The sequence below is a fragment of the Pseudorca crassidens genome, chromosome 13, assembly GCF_039906515.1.
Source record: "Pseudorca crassidens isolate mPseCra1 chromosome 13, mPseCra1.hap1, whole genome shotgun sequence".
Classification (NCBI taxonomy): domain Eukaryota; kingdom Metazoa; phylum Chordata; class Mammalia; order Artiodactyla; family Delphinidae; genus Pseudorca; species Pseudorca crassidens.
In genome coordinates this window covers 77,526,781-77,548,249 of record NC_090308.1, presented here as the reverse complement: position 1 = coordinate 77,548,249, position 21,469 = coordinate 77,526,781, and the positions used below count along the sequence as shown (strand labels likewise).

At 39.2% G+C, this 21,469-nt stretch overlaps 1 protein-coding gene across 6 annotated transcripts in view; it reads right to left on the bottom strand.

Moving 5' to 3' along the window:
- Window positions 1-21,469, bottom strand: part of COL12A1 (collagen type XII alpha 1 chain) — a 114,533-nt gene that overhangs the window by 5,699 nt on the left and 87,365 nt on the right. For all 6 annotated transcript variants that reach the window (XM_067702755.1, XM_067702758.1, XM_067702759.1 and 3 more), the window contains 11 exons: window positions 17,385-17,534; window positions 15,904-15,981; window positions 14,504-14,590; window positions 12,917-12,970; window positions 11,574-11,669; window positions 10,333-10,386; window positions 9,916-9,969; window positions 5,467-5,520; window positions 4,080-4,151; window positions 638-673; window positions 462-528 (listed from right to left, as the gene is read on the bottom strand). In XM_067702755.1, the coding sequence (XP_067558856.1) occupies window positions 462-528; window positions 638-673; window positions 4,080-4,151; window positions 5,467-5,520; window positions 9,916-9,969; window positions 10,333-10,386; window positions 11,574-11,669; window positions 12,917-12,970; window positions 14,504-14,590; window positions 15,904-15,981; window positions 17,385-17,534 (802 nt within the window). The remainder of the gene's footprint in view (window positions 1-461; window positions 529-637; window positions 674-4,079; window positions 4,152-5,466; window positions 5,521-9,915; window positions 9,970-10,332; window positions 10,387-11,573; window positions 11,670-12,916; window positions 12,971-14,503; window positions 14,591-15,903; window positions 15,982-17,384; window positions 17,535-21,469) is intronic.

The following is a 21,469-nucleotide window of genomic DNA, read 5'->3' as shown; positions in this document are numbered from 1 at the left end:
TGGTGGCGCAGTGGTTGAGAGTCCGCTTGCTGATGCTGGGGACACGGGTTCGTGCCCCGGTCCGGGAAGATCCCACATGCCGCGGAGCGGCTGGGCCCGTGAGCCATGGCCGCTGAGCCTGCGCATCCAGAGCCTGTGCTCTGCAACGGGCGAGGCCACAGCAGTGAGAGGCCCGCGTACCGCAAAAAAAAAAAAAAAAAAAAAAAAAACAATTTTCTATCAGACAGAATGTAAGGATAACAGGCTATTATTTTACCTTGGTTTATTGTTTTATCTTAATGCTAGTCATTAAAATATCATTGGCTTTATCTAACAGGATACAAAACTGACAACGTATAAAAATAAGAGCTCATGGAAATAGAAACATCTATCTTTGAAAGTTTATGACACAAACTGCATTTTCCTGCAATTAACTAAAAACAACACACACACTCATACATTAAAAGGAAAAGAAATTTTACCACTTATCAGTTGTTCACAGACTTGTCTTGCAACTGCTCGCATCATGTTCTGGGAAGCAATGTCTCCCTAGTTAATTAAATCAATAAGTAGGATCAGCATATTATTTCCATAGTTTCAGAGTTCAATGTTTAACACACGATATAAGTTTGTAAGTCAGATTTTAAGCAATACATACTCTATCACCTTTCTCTCCTTTCAATCCCGATGGACCCTGAAATATAGGAATTTCAGATATTAGAAACTGACAAACATGGTCTAAAATGACTCATGAATGGACAGGATGATGAAAGAGGGCAAGGTCTGCTTTCTAACAAATTAGCAAAATGACACATCACATTTACATCCATGTTACTCACATTTTGTTTGTCTGTCAAAAGGAATCTAATCTGTCTCCCTGTCTCTCTCTCTCCCTCTCTCAGAAGCACGTGTCCTCCAATATAGTGCTGAGTTGTGAATTTTATGATCACCAATTTAGAAGTTATGTACTGTGCATACATTTTATGATGCCATTCACAATACAGGTCTGCAACTGAAACACATGTAAAATTGCCCTTGCTACCATTCTACTTTCCTTTACGTCACCATGGCTGGGGAGCTCAGGTGGTTACTTTAGGTTGTGCATGAGGTTAATCTTGGTTCAGTTAGAACCCATAAGAACCTGTTCTAGTAAGAGCTTTCTGTCAATTCCCTAACTAAATATGTATCTGTAACTCCTTCCAGTGATTTTTTGTGCACTGGGCATGAAAGGAACCATGTGCCTCCCTTATTAAAGGGCTCAATCCAAGTGGTGGTTCCCACATCCAAACGCAACCACAGAACATTTGTCCCTATTCTGTCAGGCCTCTCACTGGCCATGAGAGGATCTTGGAAAAAGTCTTCCTTCTAGTGCAAGAAGTTTTTGTCTTTCAGTATATCTCCAGGCTGCCAGCTGAAAGGAACGCCCAAACCATTGACAAATCTGATGGTCAGATAACATCCCAAACCAAACTGCCTCTAACCGTCTCCAAGACTCTTGCCTGAACGGCTCCAATATCCTCCTAACTGGTCCTCCTGCAACCCATTTGGCCCCTTTTGAGTCTGTTCTCCACAGAGAAGCCAGACTGATATTTTTAAAAAGAAAATTGGCGCATGTCACTCTGGCTCCAAGGGCTTCCCATCACACTAAGAATAAGATAAGAGATCCTCACCATGGGCTGGGTGGTCCACATGCTTACCTGTGCCCAGCTAGCTGACCTCATCTTTCATCCCTCTCCCCTCACTCTCTTTACTTCCGGTGCCCGGGCCTCTCTGCTGTTCCTTCCACGTGCCACCTTCGTCCTCCCTCGGCCTTTGTTCATGCTGTTCCCACTTCCTGGAATGCTGTTCCCACTGCCTGCTCCCTTGCTTCATTCCACCTTCTCAGACAGACTCCCTGACTGCTGTATCTGAAATAGCCCCCTTCCACCACCACAGTTACCCCCTAACCCCTTACTCTGTGTTTCTTTTCTTTGTTATCACTCATCATCACCAGAAACCGTATTGTTTATTTACATTTTGGGGTCTGTATCCTCCACTAGAATCTCCATGAGGGCAAGGACTTTGTCTTGTTTACGTTTATATCCCCAGACCTTAGAACACCGACGGGCACATTTAGGCAACAAACAAATGGGTGTTGAGTAAATGAATAAAAATATTCCATCAGCAGTTCCTGGAAACATCCACGACACAACATCAGGTGTTACAAGTTAGCAAGAAGACACCACTGGTTCCAAGAGCTAATGACATAAGCTAACAGTGACTGAGCTAAGCTCTCTCCTAAGACCTTTATACTCCCATCTGCTAGTTTTGGTTTTAGAAACTAAAGGTAAGATAGAAGAGAGAAGAAAAGGAGAGGTAATTTGCTACCTTAGAAGGATGAGGAAGATAAAGGGGGAAAAGGGGGTAGATAAGGTCCAAATAAATGTTACCAAATTATAGTCATAAGAAAAACTGGAGTTTGCCCTTTGCTAAAAGTACTGGACTCTTATGGAAACATTATTTAGTTTGGAGCCTTTTGTAAATTTCAGGAAATTATTTTTTACACTTACTGCTACTTTGTTCCCATGTGTTCTTTTTTAATTTACTGCCACTCTGAGATTGTTCTAGGATGTAAGATTTAGAACTCATCTTTATTGCCAGTATCTAGAGCTCTCATTTCAAGTAAAGGAAGTAGAAGTTTCTTTCAGGTTTCTAACTTCAGCCATCGATTACATCCGTGATATTCTTACGTTAGACTCTCTTTCAGTCATAGTAAAACAAAATAGAATTCTGAAAGGGTTAACAAGTTCCATGTACTTTTAAGGGCTCTTGTGAAGTTTCTGTCATGATTCATTGAGGAAAAGAAAGTAATACAGTCATATACTAGAGTACACACAGAGTAAGAAGTACACCAGGAGTCCTTTCATCTTTATCCTGCTTGCTTAATTTTATGTAAACATAGAAGGCAGGCCATATCACATGAAGATTCTAAGTTAGTTTGACATTAAAATTTTTTAAGCTTGGGTTTATATAACTTTGGACAATACTTCAGAAGAGAGAAGTTCTGTTCAGAGAACAGCCCTGATAGATGTGTCATTACTAATAATTGGACTTGTTGATCTTTGAGATAAATTTTTATATTTCAGAATTCTATTCAGACAAAAAAAAAACTGCTTAAAATAAATTCATTCCTCATACATACAAATAAGGAAGAGCTTGTAACAAAGAATATGGAGCCCAACAGTTATTACAAATACTTCTGGGTATTTTAGAAGCTATGAATTCAGTTTTGGAGATACTGATTTGCAAATAGAAGATATGCATGATACCATCTCAACTATTATTTTAATCAAAACATCTGATGAAAAGAAAATTAAACTGGATGTAAATTGGAGCAGGGCAGTATAAAAAAGTATAATGGGGCTTCCCTGGTGGCGCAGTGGTTGAGAGTCCGCCTGCCGATGCAGGGGACGCGGGTTCGTGCCCCGGTCCGGGAAGATCCCACATGCCGCGGAGCCGCTGGGCCCGTGAGCCATGGCCGCTGAGCCTGCGCATCCGGAGCCTGTGCTCCGCCACGGGAGAGGCCACGACAGTGAGAGGCCCGCGTACCGCAAAAAATAAATAAATAAAAAAGTATAATGGTGGGTGAGATAAATCCTTTTAATTCTGGGACTAATGTTCTAGCAACCTCAGCGCAAGAGAAAAGAGCCAGCAGTATGGCTACAGGATACTGACAAAGGGTTAAATTCTGCAGAGCACCCATGGAGGCGCTATGCACCATCATGTACTTTTCTATCTTAAGCTGCATACCGCTCCTAAACAAAAAGAATGATTTTGCTGACCCAGCTCTGAGTGTTTATTCAGTGCAGAAATATGTGTCTTGGCTTATAATCCCATTCTCCTTTTAAAGAAACGCTATGACCACAATTTTCATCCCAGAATGTTATAACTTAGAGAGAAAATTTTTAGAACTAGTACCAAGTTAAATCCATGGATTTAGCATAGCTTCAGCAAATGCTTCACACACATTACAGCAGAGATAACATAAATATGCCACAGCCTTGCAGTCTCCTCATTCATGGCCACAGTGGAATGACTAGGCATGCAAGCCGTCCACTTACTGGTCTGCCATGGTCTCCGGGTTTTCCTGGTTTCCCACTTGGTCCTGTGACTCCTGGAGAGCCTGGGCTTCCCTACAACACAGGGAAGCTTACCATCAAAGAAGAATTTCATCTAAAGTAAACTAGCAAAGCATGGCTGGTTTTAAAAGCTTTTAGCACATAATCACATACTAAGGAAGAACAAAATCAAATTTTAAGATAACATGGAGGAAAAAAATCTTGAAAATTCCCATTCAATCTTTATGGACTATATTTAATCGGTTTCACTATTCACAGACTGTGATCCTAGTAAATTGGCTGCTAAGTGAATTTGCAGAAAGCAATTCCTATTAGTTTGTTTCTATTACCAAACCAGAAAACTCATCAAAAGACAGGAGTGAACTCTGGCTGGGGAAAATACTGAGAAGGTAACTGGGCACCACGTGGTGGAGTTTCCCCTTGTCTCCTGGGAGTTGTATCTCAGCCTAGAAACTCACTTTTTCTTTGGTGCATTCAATAAAGGGTGCCTCGTCTTCTATCATATCAGCACCCTCTATCCCATCAAAACCATAAGAATTTCTCCCCGTTCCTTTCAGCACAGCTTTAAGACATTTTAGCAACATTTTTAGTAAAATATTTATAATATCGCTAAGTCAATACATTATGTCTAAAGCTAAAATATCCTTAAAATAGAATCATCAGATTTTGGTAAAACAATCCTTTATTCATCAATTATGTAAATTTTAATATCTGTAGTAAATACTTTAAATCAAAGCTTATTATACATTTTCAACTCTACTTGAGAACATCTATATTAAACATAAATAATAAAATTATTTTAACATATGCTCTCCAGTCCTCATATACAGCCAGAAGCCATGAAGAGCATCCCTCACCTCAAACAATGTAATTGTGATCTCACCTGGATGCAGGTATACAGACGCTTCTTTCAAAATCATTGGCTTCAGTATTTTCCCCAAAGATCTTAATTAGAAAACCTACTCGGGTAAAACTTACTTCCTCTGAATGACTTAAACCTGTTCGGTAATTAATGTCCTTAAAATTCAAATATCATAGGCTACGGACTCTTAAAATTCTAGAACAGGAAGTAACCAGTAAGGTCATAAAACCTACCACTTAACATGGGCATGGAAGGAACTTGTTGGTTAGGGATATTTTTGTTGTTTTTCAAATATAACTTGATTAAACAAAAAGACTCTATTTTAACACCTCTGTTTTCTCTAGCCCATTTTGATTTAGGAGAATAAAAACAAGTAGCTCCCTCGACAGTGTGCCCCCCAGCACAGATGGAACATGCCTCAAAGGTCAGGTTACTAGGCTCTTCCCTAGCAAGTGGGGCTAGGGGTTTAGGGTGGGGAGATAAGAGTGTCACCTATTCCATTCTTACCGGTGGCCCAGGGGGGCCCCTAGGTCCCATTGCTCCATCTTTTCCAGTAAAGCCCTATTGTAAAAATGAAATTAATTATAGATTAGTGAAATAATGACCAAGTAAAATGGAAAGACACTAGACAGGTTGATAAGAGTGACAGGTGAAGGATTTAACCCAACTGCAGGTAACCTTTCAATATAAAGACAAATATGCCAAAAAATGTTTTCCATTGAAGTTATGCTTTTTATTGAATAATTCATTTCTATACTCAGTCATTTATATAGTTATAAATATAAAATAATTTTAAGAATCAATCCAGTCTTCTCCGAAGAAAGCAGATTCCTTTTATGAAGATACTCACGTTTACTTTTATAAGAGTGTAAAGAAGTCTAAAGGAAGACTAGCCCTTTCTACCAAAAAGTCAATTGTTGATAACTGGCCCAGGAAGGATCAAAGTAAGATGAAGGGAGTGTTGCATCACAGAAGATGCAGGAGGGGCCAACCACCTGGTTAGAAAACCCCCTTCCTTGTTTCCTAAGCAACACCAGACAGCCAGGGCAGGGCCACTGATGCTTCACTCCTCAGGGATTTCTCTCCTCCCCTCCAAGAAAGAGGCAAAACTATCTTAACTCCTCCACTCAAAAGAAAGGAAATCCTCAATCCTCACTCAATTTTTTTATCGGTCCGTCTCTCCTCATCTCACAGAAAGGCCAGACCCGGTCAGGGTTGCAGTGGGAGAAGAGATCTGTACAGAAGCACCGGGCATCTCTGAGCAGCTCGCGTGGTGCCAAGTGACCTCTGCCTGGAATGAGTCACTCGCTGCCCGGTTAGCATTCATCCCAAGTACAGACCTCTGAAATCCAGCCAAGGATTTCTGAGTCAGGTCGTTTTTTGTGTTGCTGCATTCCTCTGTCAAAGGAGATTTTTGTCTCCTTGGAGAATATGTGTTAATTTTATGCATATTCTTGGATTCTAGCACAAATGAAGAACATTTGGATCAATACCTCCATTAAGTATCCACACTCCCATTGATTTTACAAAAGAGGAAGTTTAAATTATTTCTTTAAAATTGTGTTAGAAATATTCCACCCCCTGCAAAAAAAATTTTTTTTTCAGAAACTTATAAACATTTCAGACTGTCTTCTGGAAGATCTAGGCCTGCTTAACAAAATGCAGACTACAAATTCATCTCATGTAACATCAACACTGCTTCTGAGAGCCACTTAAGAAGCAGAAATGCTCGGAGTATTGCTTGGACAGTTCAAATGGCATTTCTACCATCTAAGTTTCCTCCAGCTGCTGTAGAAGATACACTTTTTTTTCCACTTTTTTTAGGTAAGTATCATATCTCTGAATAATCCTCCTTCAGTCATCCTAAGAACTTCCTGATCAACCATTTTCTCTTTTTTTTCTAGCTTTATTGGGGTATAATTGACAAATAAAAATTGTATGTATTTATGGCATACATGTGGTGTTTTGATATATGTATATGTTGTGAAATGATTACCGCAATCAAGATAATTAACACATGTATCACCTCACATAGTTATCATTTTCTTAGGTAGGAGAATAGTTAAGATATACTCTATTAGCAAATTTCAAATACACAATATGGTATTAACTATAGTCATCACACTGTACATTAGATCTCCAGAACTTATCTTGCATAACTGAAACTTTGTATCCTTTTTAAAAAAATTTTTATTGGGGTGTAGTTGCTTTACAATGTTGTGTTAGTTTCTACTGTACAGCAAAGTGTATCCGCTACACGCATACATATATCCCCTCGTTTTTGGATTTCCTTCCCATTTAGGTCACTGCAGAGTACTGAGTAGAGTTCCCTGTGCTATACAGTAAGTTCTCATTAGTTATCTATTTTATACATAGTATCAATAGTGTATATACGTCAATCTCCATGAAACTTTGTATCCTTTGTCTAATATCTCCCCATTTCTCCCTCTTCCCAGGCCCCTGGCAACCACCACTGTACTCTGTTTCCGTGAGCTCAACTTTTTAAGGATTCCATACATTAAGTGAGATCATGCAGTATTTATCCTTCTGTGCTTGGCTTATTTCAGCTGGCACATCCTCCAAGTTCAAGGTTCATCCATGTCATTGCAAATGACAGGATTTCCCTCTTCTTTAAGACAGAGTAATATTCCATTATATACATGATATATACATATCACATTTTTTAATCCATTCATCCATGGATGGACACTTTGGTGTAACCAACCATCTTCTTTTAGAAGAAATACATATCTAAGTTGGGGTGAAGCAGATTTTATTCTGATGGCCTCAGAAGGGCTACCACTGAGCCATCTGTAGCACTTTGTAGTGTAATTTTTTTTTTTATTCTCCATTTTCAAAACTGTAGCAGTTATTGTTGCTTCCCTCAATGGGAGGGTGGCTGAGAGGACCTATGGCTGCTTTCACAGATATACTGCATGTCATGCCTGCACCTGTGGCTCTCTTGCTACTTTCTGACAGTCCCCAGAGCTGTGCCTCATTTGAAAATCATCTGTGCTGAAGGCAACCCATGCCTGCTGTTCCTACCACCTCCACCTTGGTAACATGTCTTCCTCACCATGGTCCTTGGGTTTGCTCTCCTCAGCTGTCTTCTCTTCTCTTCTACCACAGGGTTCAACTTTCTTTCTTTCTTTTAGTTTTCAGCGGAGATGCCTGCACCCAAAGTCTAACTTTCCAAAACTGTTTATGTTCCCTCAGCTGTGCCTTCTACTCTCAGCACTCGCAGTAGGAAACTAAGTGGTAGGTCGGCGTACAAGACTGTGATGGAAAAAGACAAATGATTTCCTGAAGACTTTCCTCAGCCTCAACACGAGAGTCCTGGGTGGCCTCACCAGGACTGGATTCACAGGTTAGAGCTAGAAGAACGCAGTCCTTTCCACTCCCTCACTTTTCAGGGACACAGCGATGGCAGCGGTGGCTGCCTGACTGCCAGTTCAGGAGGAACGTGTTGATGGGATGGCGCTGGCCACCCAGCGAGTCTGCACAAAGCCTGCACTGCATGATGGGCCCAACAGGGCTTCAGTAGCAGCGGCAGCAAGAGAGGCAGCCCATCTTTTTTTTTTTTATTGGACTATCGTTGATTTACAACATTGTGTTTAATTTCTGCTGTATAGCACAGTGCTCAGTTATACACACACACACACACACACACACACACACACACACACACATATATATTCTCTTTCATATTCTTTCCCATTATGGTTTATCACAGGATATTGAACTATATTCAGTATGTATCATTACTTCCTGATTGCGGTATTTTTGGGTTTGTTGACTAACTGAATAGACTGACTTGTCACCTTTGCAATCTCACTATTGTCCTTTATTGTAAAATAAGAATTCCAAAAAACTGAAGTGTCAGTCTCAAAAGAGTCAGAAGAATATGTATATAGAAGTACCACTGGGCCCCAGACTCCCAGAGAATACCATTTTCTCTTTGACCTCACTCTCTCATAAACTCAAGAGTAGGCATTGGAGCAAATAACTGTCACTGGCAAATCATCCAAATCTGGAATTATCTGGGCAAAATCTTTGCTCCATCTGACTGACCCAACTCTCCTGCCCCATGATGTCGGAGAGGCGTTAAGGGTAACAAATCAATGCCTTTAGTGACAGCTATTATAGCCCTGGCCCTCTGAGAACCTGCTGCTAGTCCTGTGTTTTAACTTGATAAGTCAGAATCTAGACAACTCTCAGACTGTTGTCTGGACCAGAAGATGCTGAAAAGTCATTAGTGCCTTGGTTCTGAGCAACTCTAAAATAGTTTATTAAAGCATTCGTCGTCTCCTATGAAAGCAAATTTTCTGTAACATTGGATTAGAGCACAGAAGCCATGTTCACTGTGCTTCTCATTTACTTGTCCTAGAAAAGATTGGGTCTCCTGCACTGATTTCATCATAAGTCAAGAGCAAAACTGAAATCTGCCACAAATGAGCAAGATGCCTACTAGGTTCCAGTCGGCTTTCCATCACAGAGGCCTACAGGGGGTATCTGAGTTCTGAAGGTGTAGAAGAGATGTCCCTGACGGCATAGAAAGTGCCACGGAAATCAAGACTATTCTTAGAGTTACGTAAAAGATGCCTCATAACAAAGATTTTAATTTTAGGATTCAAAGCAATTTGCTAGGATTCTTGAATCTCTTTCCAATGAACCAAAATTCCTTTTAGGGACTTGGTTTTCCAAATATGATCAAAGAAAACATTTTTCCAAAATTAAAATTCTGACAACTCATTTGAAGTCCCACCATTTTGTTTCATAGACCTTGAGATTGACCTGGTATCGGTTGGTCCGCTGATATTAGCTTTTCTGCCTCCCGTGAGATGTGTGAACTCTGCATTTCCAGCCATGCAAATTGAATTATGGGGGGTTCTTAATTAAGAGGCAACAATGTGATATCATTTCCAACATCCTTACAGCCTGCCCAAGAAAACTTACTCTATCTCCTGGAGGGCCCATTGGTCCTGGTGGGCCAGGTAATCCTGGGGTTCCCTACACAAAAGGAAACAAACAAGTGAAACACTGTAATTAACTTCTTGTGTGAGAAAAGGGATTTGTGTTATTCTCTAAGATGTTTGGGGAAAAAATGCAGGGGGCTCTGAAAGGAAACAGACACTCAGAAGCAAGCCCAGTGCCAGCCCAAGAGGAAGATGCTCGCTCAGTCATCAAGCCCAGACCTGACTGAACAGCACAAGCTTGAAGACTAACCAGGCAACGGAATGGAAATGACGTGCAGCACACGGCCAGGCTTCTGCTTTGCTGCTTAACCTTGGCTCACCTTTTGAGGCACCACAAGGGCAACTATGCAAATAACACTTGACCAGCAAAGAAAAGGCAGCGTGAAGAACAGCTCACCGTCCGGCCTGGAAGTCCCGGCTCTCCAGCATCGCCCTTCATGCCCTGGCGACCCTGGAGCAAACAGAGGGAAAACAGGTCTCAGGTGTTTTACAGAAATTAAGTGAAAAGGAAAGACGTGAGCCATTCCTGAAATCTCTGTCACTTCATAAATCCAGTGAAGCATATTTGTGATGGGAGGTGAATCAATTATTGGAGGGACTGATGTTCACTTTTTAAACTACAAATGCTGTTATAATTTCCACTTATCATGTGATGGGATAATTTTATATAATCATGGGAGAATATGTCTCCTTTGAAAGAACCTAATTGAACATAGGGATTTTCATAGAAATAGAAGTTGAAGGGAAAACTGTTTTATTTAATATATTTAATTTGGTGCTCATTTTAATAGATATTCAATGAAACACTGTAACATAATTTTGGTCTTTATAACTACATGCTAGAAGACACTTGTTACACAGGCAAATCTGAATTAATTAAAGCTGATAAACTTCATTTAGTAGCAATAATAAGAAAAGTTAAAAGCCCCTAAATCTCCCTTTTGGACATAAGAAGCTAAAAGTTAGATGCATTCAACCCTTTTGAGTGAAAAAGTCCTAGCCCTTCAAATGTTTCATTTCTAGTGATATCTGATACAGATTGTTTTTCCTCTAAATGCCAAAAGGATGTATGTGTCTTCTATTATGGCATCTTTAAAAAGGAGTTTAGAACTAAACTTAAAACTATGAAATTATCTGTATTCTTATTCATTTACTGTTATGTTTTAAAGTATAGAAAAAAGTAGTTAAATAAAATATGAGCCTTTAAAGATAAAACACCTCTTTATAAGTTCAGATTAGCATTTGGAACAAAAGGTAAACATGTTATTAAAAATTTTTATAGAAGTAATGATGTAGATAAATAATGCAAGCTTGCCTTGAAGTCATAAACATTAGAAAAGGACCCCGGGGCTGCCACAGACTCAAAGCAGTATCAAAGCTTTCAGGATGTTGAAGGATATTTGCATTACTTAGTAAAAAATTTTTTTAAAGGTCAAATAATTGGCAACAATTTTCCCTACACAGTTACGTATTTTTACATATCTGAAATTACAGTCATAGGAAGTCTTCTCAATGACTAAAATTTGTTGAGTTCTCTGAGAAAACATTTGAGTTTGGCGAAATAGAATAAAAAAATGTTCCAGTTAAACTCAACGTTAATCCACCACCCTCATTTCATACAGAAAGCTTTGTGCTTACTTGTTCTCCTGGAATAGAGAGGCCGTTGGGTCCCTGGGGGCCTGGCGGACCCTGGGGACCGGGAGGACCTGAATCTCCACGAGGACCAGGGGGGCCCTAAATGCACGGAAGAGAAACAAGCACAAAGTCATGGAATGCCCTTCCAGTGCCTGTCTTCATAACTCTAAGACACCAATCACATAATCTTTGCAAACATTTTACAAATCTATCCATCTATAAAAACATGTAATGCCATTCCTTTCTTCCCTTTGCTACTCATTAAAAGAACAACTGGAAAGTACAATAAATTCACAAGAGCACTTATATTTCCAAAATTCCTATTAAAAGTAGGTTTCTAAAAGAAGTAAAATACATTGAATATAATATATTCATATATTTATAGTCCTAGATTCATTCAGAGATCAAAGCTCAAAATTCACTGGATTTGGGCTTCCCTGGTGGCGCAGTGGTTGAGAGTCCACCTGCCGATGCAGGGGACACGGGTTCGTGCGCCGGTCCGGGAAGATCCCACATGCCGCGGAGCGGCTGGGCCCGTGAGCCCTGGCCGCTGAGCCTGCGCGTCCGGAGCCTGTGCTCCGCAACGGGAGAGGCCACAACGGTGAGAGTCCCGAGTATAGCAAAAAAAAAAAAAAAAAAAATTCACTGGATTTGATTTCTTTTAAGCTCGTCCTGATTTCTCTTAGACTTGGGCTTATTTCTGGGACTAACGTATGTATAAGTCAAGCAAGGAAAGAGCAGATATGTTCACTCTATGCTGGAGCTTCTTTGCAGTGTGTCTAGGTGGAAAAGGCACAAACTTGGAGTCAGACAGACCTGGGTCAGTCAGCACCCCAGCCTCACTTTCCTAACTGGGTTAGCTCATCATTAGTGATAGTATGACAAAAACTACACATCATCTCCATAATATATTCCCCTAAGAAGCTTCAGTTGTCTTATGGAGACCAGTATGGAACCGGTAGAAGGGGCTAGTGACCTGCCATGAACATACATGTGGCTGCTGAGCTATTTCTCTGAGACAGGTGAACCGTCCCCAGCAGGACCCTGCTCCCTGTGGGGTCTTCCAACTGATGGCCAGGTCACCCCCTCTGCTTCCCCATGTGACAGCAGAGCCCTTAGGTGCTTCTGCAGGTTTCCCATGTGCAATTCCTACATCAGTGAGATGCCCGGTACATTCTTTATCTGGCTAGCCTAATCCATCATTTTGACACCCAGAGACAAGACAGAGATAATTATATTGCCTAAGGCACACTAAACTTGAATCAACTTGCTCAAGTTGTAGAAATTTGAATAACCAGACTTTAACATACAGGTGAAAATAAAAATGCACTCTAAAATATACTTACAATTGCCCCACTGATACCTCTTTCACCTCTGGGACCTTTAGCACCAGGTCCTCCCTAAAATACATAGTAAGAGTACATTTTAGAGTGAACACAGGAAAGTAGGAAGAAGTTGATATATAAAAGTTGCTTCGAGAAGCAGTGCATTCTCCAGACAATACAGTTATTTATAAAATATGGAAGTAAATACTTTATATCCTACAAATGTGTGGGGAAAGAGAATTTCGAAACTTTGTACATTCTAAGGATCTCATTTTTACATTCTGAACTTTTCTTAATTGTTAGGAAATTTTGAAGTTATTTGAAAATTTGAGGTTTACTGGGAAAAAAACAAGCATTACTTAAATACTATAGTTAAGTATTTTTAAGGAGAAAAATCTGTTTTGGAATTATATGAATGCATTCTTCAGGGAAAATAATATGCAAAAAGAATCTCTCAAAATCTCAGAACATGTAGTTTAGTAACAGGAATTCAGAGACCGCTGAACAAAGATGAAATAAACATGATAGTGAGATCCAACAATGTTATCATACAATTAGAGGGAAAAAAATCCCTACTTCTCAAGAACATCTGAGTCACATCCAGCATATAATTTTATGATTACAAATATAAATCAGGTAAGTCACTGTTAATTGCAAATAGTCTTATGTTGAATCTTGCTTTGCTCTTTAATATCTTTATTTTATGTTTTGCTTTAGGAAAACTCACATCACAAAAATATGTTTACAAAATCATCAGGACCACTGGTAATTCCAGAGACATTTTGATTCCGTATATGTGGAGCTAGTTTGTAATTAACTTAAAATCAATTTACATTATTTGCTATGACCCATGTATAGTAAAATCTGGTGTTCCGAGGCTCTCTGAACTGTTCGTATGTTAATTAACCATTTTCTTAAAAGAGTTCAATAGAGCTTAAAGGTATCACTTCTATTCTGAAAAACCAGCCCAGGTCAGATGTTAGATTGACTAAATCGGGGAGTCCACATTGATTAATGAGACACATAAGTGTACTCTTCAATGTTTTGCATTGCATTTTCTTGGTCTCCCCTCCACCCATGAATAGACCTGGTCAGTCTTCCCACCCAAGTTATTCCTAACACCAACACTTTCACCCAGAGTTTATGATATCATCACATATGTATATTATCCTCTATGTTATTCTATGATATGTTTGCTAATAACAAACACATATGCTAGGTTCTAAACAAGTTGTTGTTGGGCCAGCCTCTCAACCACGGCTCCATAACATACGTACGAGAAGCGTCAGGAAACAAAGGAATTTTCAAAATCAAGTGATTACAGAGAGAAACCCAAATTCATATCTTTAGGAGAAAAGCTCTTGAATGCTAGTCGATATCATTCATTCTTGTGTGGCTAGAGAAATGTGTTCAGATGTGTTCAAATTTTCTTCTTGATTTACTCCACTTCAGATCTCAAAACACGCTACAAACATGGTGTGCAATGCAGCTTGTCCTGCCCTAGAACACACCAGTGGCTGGGAGCTTCTTACGCATGACATACCGGCCAAAGGGTGATCATGCGCAAGATTTACCGGGAAAAACTAGAGGAACTCTTTGTCTCCTTACCGCAGGGCCTGGTGGTCCTGGAGGTCCAATGCTGTCCTGCGTACACGTGCAAGCATTCGGAAGACTGGGGCATTTTGCTTCATCTCTCTGAAATTTTGAAGAGAATATTTATCCATGAATTGATGGTAAAAACAGCTTCCCATCCCCCATGCTCACTAATCTTATATACACAAGGGAATCTATTTCCCAACTTGAAGAAAGAATTTTTAGCTATGATTACAAACAGTCTTACGTTGAATCTTGCTTTGCTCCTGATGTCTCTATTTTATGTTTTGCTTTAGGAAACCTCACACAACACAAATATGTTTACAAAACTATCATCAAGACCATTGGTTATTTAATCCAATTTTCTCTAGTCTGGCGTTAGGGAAAGGCTGAGTATCTCAGATATGGAGGCCCATTTCCTTCAGAACAAAATCTAAACTCCTTTCCAGGCCTACAAGGGCTTACATGCACTGCCAAGCAGCAGCACACCACCGTGCCCCTCCCACTGCCCTTCACTCTGCCCCAGCGCTCCCTCATCCCCTTCATGCCTCTCAGATGTTTAGGGCACCTTGCCGCCTTAGGGCCTTTGCACTTACAGTCCCCTCTGGCTGGAAGTCTCTATCTCCATTATCCACATAGTGTGTCCTCTCACTTCACTCAGGTCTCTGTTTAAATCTCCCCTTATCACTGACGGCTGAGGGTACTCACCTGGCTATCTCTCCCTGTACCCTGGCGTGTTTTCACGCAAGGACTTTTCACTCTATAACGTACTGTATACCTACTTGTTCATTCCTCCTCTCCCCCTGCCTTTCACTAGAATATTCCCTTTCACTGCTGTAACCCCAGCACATAGGATAGTGCCTGGCTTACAACAGGTGCTCGGTAAGTATCTGTTGAATAAATAACGCATACTCATCCCGTGGGTACGTGCAGCTCACTGTTCGCCTAAAGCTTCAAATCCATCATCAGCATTCACCTTTGTAATTATTACAACCTACACAGATACTATGGGTAAAAGCCATCATCTTGAAAAGAAACATGGTTATTTCTACTTAGATATCCAGAGAGGTGATGGCTTATCCTGTAAAATGCTGGTATTTTACAAGCAATAGGAAGGACTCTGCGATAAGTGGGTTTATCAGACACTGATTCAGCTGGACTTTCTGACTATGCATAACCACCCTGGCTGGCAGGGAGGATTTCCAGATGTGGTTCTCTACATTCTTGATTTTGAGGGAGGGATCCCCAGCCTGAGCTGTGGTCGCTGATGAGCACACACACTTTGCGTGTCCCTGGCTCCATCCTGGAGACGCAGCTGCAGAGGGCTACTTGCTCTCCCAAGCCATCCACGCCCACATCCCTTATTCCTCGGGGACTCTTAACACCGCCACAGAATTCCATTCTGTTTTACTTACCCTGGAAGGAATATCACAGCATCTGTCTCTACTGGTCCACACTGGACTGCAGACAATATCAAAATTCTGGATTTGGAACTGCAAACAACCAACAGCAACATGAGCTAAAGATGCGTGAAAACATTTCATATTAACGTTTCCACATTTTAACCTTTGCCAACTTCTCACAGAGACGCTCTTGAGGGAACAGGCAATGAAAGCAATGGGATCCTTACCTCATAAGAACAGAAAAACCTATGCCTGAGAGAAAGCGATAGTAAAGCAAAATGCATACGTGATATTCCCACTTCTGATCCATTTCCTTGGCTAAAATGAAATGTTTGATTGAGTTTTGGGTTTTTTTAAGAAAACATTTACTTAAAAATTAAGAATGTATTTAATTCTGAATTTTAAGACTACACACATTTAAATCAACTTTTAAAAGTCCACCCTTGCAGAAAAGTAACATTAAAAAAAAATATTCCTCACTTATTCTAAAATTGATGCCCTTCTTTTCATAAGTTCTTACCTAGGGGCTAACTGATAATTTTATGATTACCTTCAGCTTAACTATTTCAATATAATATATATTTTCTATCTTTCTACATTTAAAAAAATAGAGCTCTTTTGATAAAGATTGTTTAGCTGCAGCCATTCTTTTATAAACTAATGTAATTGTTCTATTTAAATATCAAATCCAATATTCAATAAAAGATTTTAATCAAAATTATATTAAATTTGCACTCTTTGGTTCTACATTGTGGAATAAAAATTTCACTTTTGAATCAAGAAGAAGAAAATCCTATCCGTGGAAGAAAGCTACGTTCAGTAAATGCAATTTTAAAAATAACAGAAGCCAAGGCTATTAGTCTTGCTTTTAGAACAATGTTATTATTGGTCAACATTTAATATGAACTTAATTAACCTGGTACAGTGAAAACCTTAGGTTGAAAATCTTACTACTAAGTAGCGTTGTAAAAGGGTTGGCAAGCCCCCGCCTCCAACTTGAGCCAGTGACACTTGTGAGTGAGGGGTGGCTGACCGACTACACTCATCTTCCTTCTGAGGCAGATGTGACCCCCCAGTGAGGGGACAGCAAGTCTGTGACGGTCACAGCCAGTGTCCACAAATGCATAGTGTCCTGAGTGCACACATTTTTATTAACAGTTACTACCTTTGAAGAACAAAAAATGAGTTGGTTTAGATTTCACTGATTATCCTGGCAACTATCTGTGTTGTACTCTCCAGTTTGATTCAGTTTCAGGTCGACTACATGATGTTCTCTGGTGCCTTGACAACTTAATTTGTTTCTAGCAGTAAAGCCCATTATCATGTTTTGTCAGTAGCATATTTTCTCAGTGTAACTTTTCCAGCCTTTCAATCTAACCAAGAAATAAAACAATTTAAAACTCACCGAGGAAGAAAACTTCACTGATTACTTTTAAAAATGTCATTTCAATCTTAATACAAGATACCAAGAAAAATAAAAATGTGTTACTTACCGTGGCTGATTTCCTCTCCCCTTTAAGTAGTTTTCCAAGAATTTCATAACCATCAGTTGTGATATTTCCAGCTTCCCTGATGTCCTTCTCTATAATTTCATAGCAGTCAATGTAAATCTTAACACTTTTGGAGGTCACTACGATATGAACCTAAAAAGATCATTTGTTTCCATTACAAAATTTCTACCCAGAACAACCTGGCTCCTACATATTTCAGATCACAGTTTTAAAAAAATGTGTTCTTAAAGCTATTCTCATCCCAAGTCAAGAGGCTTGGACTAAAAATCCAAGCACCAGGTTGCCGTGTCAATGTCATTTATTAACAGCGTCAAATTAAATGAACCACTTAACCTTTCTGGGTCTCAGTTTCCTTCAGCTATTATACACTTGCATAATTTCTTATTTTCCCCACTCTGTACTCTTCCTGAGATGGCCAGAGATATTGAAGTAGATGAGATGCTTCTGTAAACTATAAAGAGCTATTCAGAAAAGAAGCAGACTCAACAGATGTAGAGAACAAACTAGTGGTTACCAGTGGGGAGAGGCAAGCGGAGGGGCAGGATAGGGATACAGCAAAATAGGGGTAGGGGACTAAGGGGTATAAACTATTATGTATAAAATATGCTACAAGGATATATTGTACAACACAGGGAACAGAGCCAATATTTTATAGTAAGTATTTAAGAATAAATTACAAAAAATGAGCTATTCAAATACAAGTAAATAAATCATTAATATGTTATTATACTCAGGACAAAGGAGCCTCGAATGTCTTCCACTGATTTCGCTAAATTCCATTTTTAATTTGTTAGTCGCTAATCCCTGCCAAACAGATCTTACACACCATGTAGATACCTAACATAGGAAAGAGCTGGCACGTGTCTTTTATAGAGATTCAGCTCTGGAAATCAATAGATTCAAGATTCAATTTCCTTATAAGAAAAGAATCTTGTTGATTTAGTTTTTTATCTGATATTGAAGACACTCAGAATCTCAAAAAATCTATTAGTACGGATAATTAAGAAAACATCTGTATTTCAGTCATGTAAAGAATGGCTGTGGGTAATCTTTGACTTTATAGTTATACTCATAGTTTCCACTTATCACAGCCCAAATACTCAAGTAAGCCCATGATGATTACTTTGAAAAGTTTGGCTCCAAGTTAAGGAACAGAAATTCCCTTAAATGCTTTGAGTAAATAAGCATAAGACAATCTCTAGAGATTTTTTTAAGCAGTAAATATTTTTTTCCACATAGAATCACCACCAAAACACTAATTTAGTGCATCTATAAGTGGTAAGTATGAATTATATATTGCTTTTATATAAAAGTGATATATGGCTTACTAAAAATAATTTTAAATACCCCTAGGGCAATCATCTAATACTAAATTCAAGAACACCATACAAACATTCCCAAGATATTTATTATCTAATAAGAACTAAAACTTATTTGTTGGCTCTTATATGAACAATCTGAGAAGCAAACATTCACAAACTATTTGAAAAATCATCGTATCCAGAAAAACTATTTCAAAATCAAAACTTTCAATTTTTGAAACAAAGTTATTCCAAATACACTTGTCATTCAATGCTAACCAGAAAGAAACACATGCTAAAAATATACTTTGCTACAATCTCTTCAGTGTGTTTCATTGCATTTTAAACACACGCATAATTACATTTCAGAGCGGCTTTTATCTGGAGACCATTGTCCCAAGTATTTAGGGACTCTTTCCCAACTGGGAAGGATTGTTGGTCACAGACCAGCAGAAAGAAATAGGAACACTCTTGTCAACTCATCACCCTTCCCAAGGTCTGCCATTCCCTAAAGCCTTATTTTTCATCTATTCCGCCTCTTTGTCGCATTACAAATTTCTCTCTTGAATCTATGTCATCTGTTACAATTGTCCCAAGTATTTAGGGACTCTTTCCCAACTGGGAAGCATTGTTGGTCACAGACCAGTAGAAAGAAATAGGAACACCCTTGTAAACTCATCACCCTTCCCAAGGTCTCCCATTCCCTAAAACCTTATTTGTCATCTATTCCACTTCTTTGTCTCATTAGAAATCTCTCTCTTGAATCTATGTCATCTGTTACAACAGGATGGAGACATAGAAAACGCTTCAAGAGAATTCTCCAGAAGCAGTAGTTGTCTGCCATTCCTTACTTAAGCTATCCCCATCTCTCCCAAGAGCCCCCTGTATGTTATTCTCACTAATTTGCTGCTATCAGAGAACTACTTGTTCTTATCTCAAGGATTGAAGAACTTCAGTTCCCGAATTACATGGAAAATGAGAGAAGAGTGTTCGAATCCTTGGATCAGTGGAATGTAAGTAGCCAATAGTGATCGCACTTGGTACTTGAATAGATAGGATAAATGAGGGTAGGTCAGAAGAACGGTGTGGGGTAATGAAGGAGGGAAAACAGTATAATGAAAAAGTAGAGGAGGAAGTAAAAACAAAGAAAGACATTATGCAAAAAGAAGGTAGAGAATTTGAGGAGAAAAGAACACTTGTGAGAACAGGAAAGAAGAGGCATTATGTAAAACCTAAGAATACAAATACCTCTCTCTATAAAGCCAAATTAAGAAGGGAATGTCAAAAAATAATTATCTTGATTTGCAATAATTAATGACTGTCACTCTTGACCTCTTCAAAATACTGCCTTATTTTGCTCAGTAAAATGAAGCACTCAATGAAAGTTGGAAATTAATAATAGTTATATTATTAATAATAGCTCCTAAATGGTTATCCATTGGTTAATAGAGGGCTGAATTTCTAATATCTTCAGTGGGTATGGAAGAAAAATAAAATAGTCTTTTTGGGCAAGTTATTCAAGCGTAAGTTTAATAGGTGTATCAATGAGCCAAAAAAAAGTTCCTAAGAACTTTGCCAGATTCAACATCTATTATCGGACAAGGAGAAGTTGAAGCCAGTAATATTTGTCTAGAATCTGCTTTCCCAATGAGGCATTTATTTTGCTGGACCTTACCAGGAAAGTCTGTAAACTGTTAAGCAAATAGGCCTTTATTCTCAGAGATCTCTGTGTTTCCATCATTGCTTTTTGCTCCTCACTAATGTGCCTGCTGAGGCCTCTCCAAGCCCCATGAAGAGAGTCCCTTGTCATCCTCACCAAGAATCTGATTCATGAATAAGAAGAACATTCTGGAAAGAAGCCAAGATTCTCAGGAAGGGAATCAGCAAGAAATTCAGCTAAATCTACCCAAGTACAGGGTCGTTCTTCAATTTTCACCTGAGAATCACATTGAACTAGAAATATTTGTCTTCTGTGTATGGGGACTAACTTTCTGAGAGCTACACTGGGGAAATTTTAGACCACTTGCACGACAAGTAGTCTTCCTCCTGCTAACTTGATCCAGTGGATGAAGAAATTCCATTAAAAAGTCCACTCCTGGGCTTCCCTGGTGGCGCAGTGGTTGAGAGTCCGCCTGCCGATGCAGGGGACACGGGTTCGTGCCCCGGTCTGGGAAGATCCCACATGTCGCGGAGCGGCTGGGCCCATGAGCCATGGTCGCTGAGCCTGCGCGTCTGGAGCCTGTGCTCCGCAAGGGGAGAGGCCACAACAGTGAGAGACCCGCGTTCCGCAAAAAAAAAAAAAAAAAAAAAAAAAAAAAATCCACTCCTAACCTAGACGGTGCTTTTCATTTCTAACGCTGCCAACTTCAGCACTCTTATCTGTAAGTTAATTTTCCTGACAGCAAGTTTCTATTTATCCTCGATGTTGAGATTTAAAAAATTAAGATCATCAAGAATAGATAATCCCCTAAGAATTTATCTTAGAACTTTTAATAAGATTTTTTTAGAGAAGTTGTAAATGTGTTCATGCAGAAGTTAATTTAGTAAACAGTTATCTTAATTATTTTGATAGTTAATGATAACTTTTGGACTGGCATGTTTGTAACTTTTCAATAAACAAGCAGGCAGAAGCAGCTTACTATTCTCTATAAAAGAATAAATAATTTGATCAATTAAATACAATCCACAAAAATTAAGCTTTTGAAACAAAATGACATAAAGGTTCAAAGTAAAATGGTAGGTAGAAAAATGGGCATACAATATTGT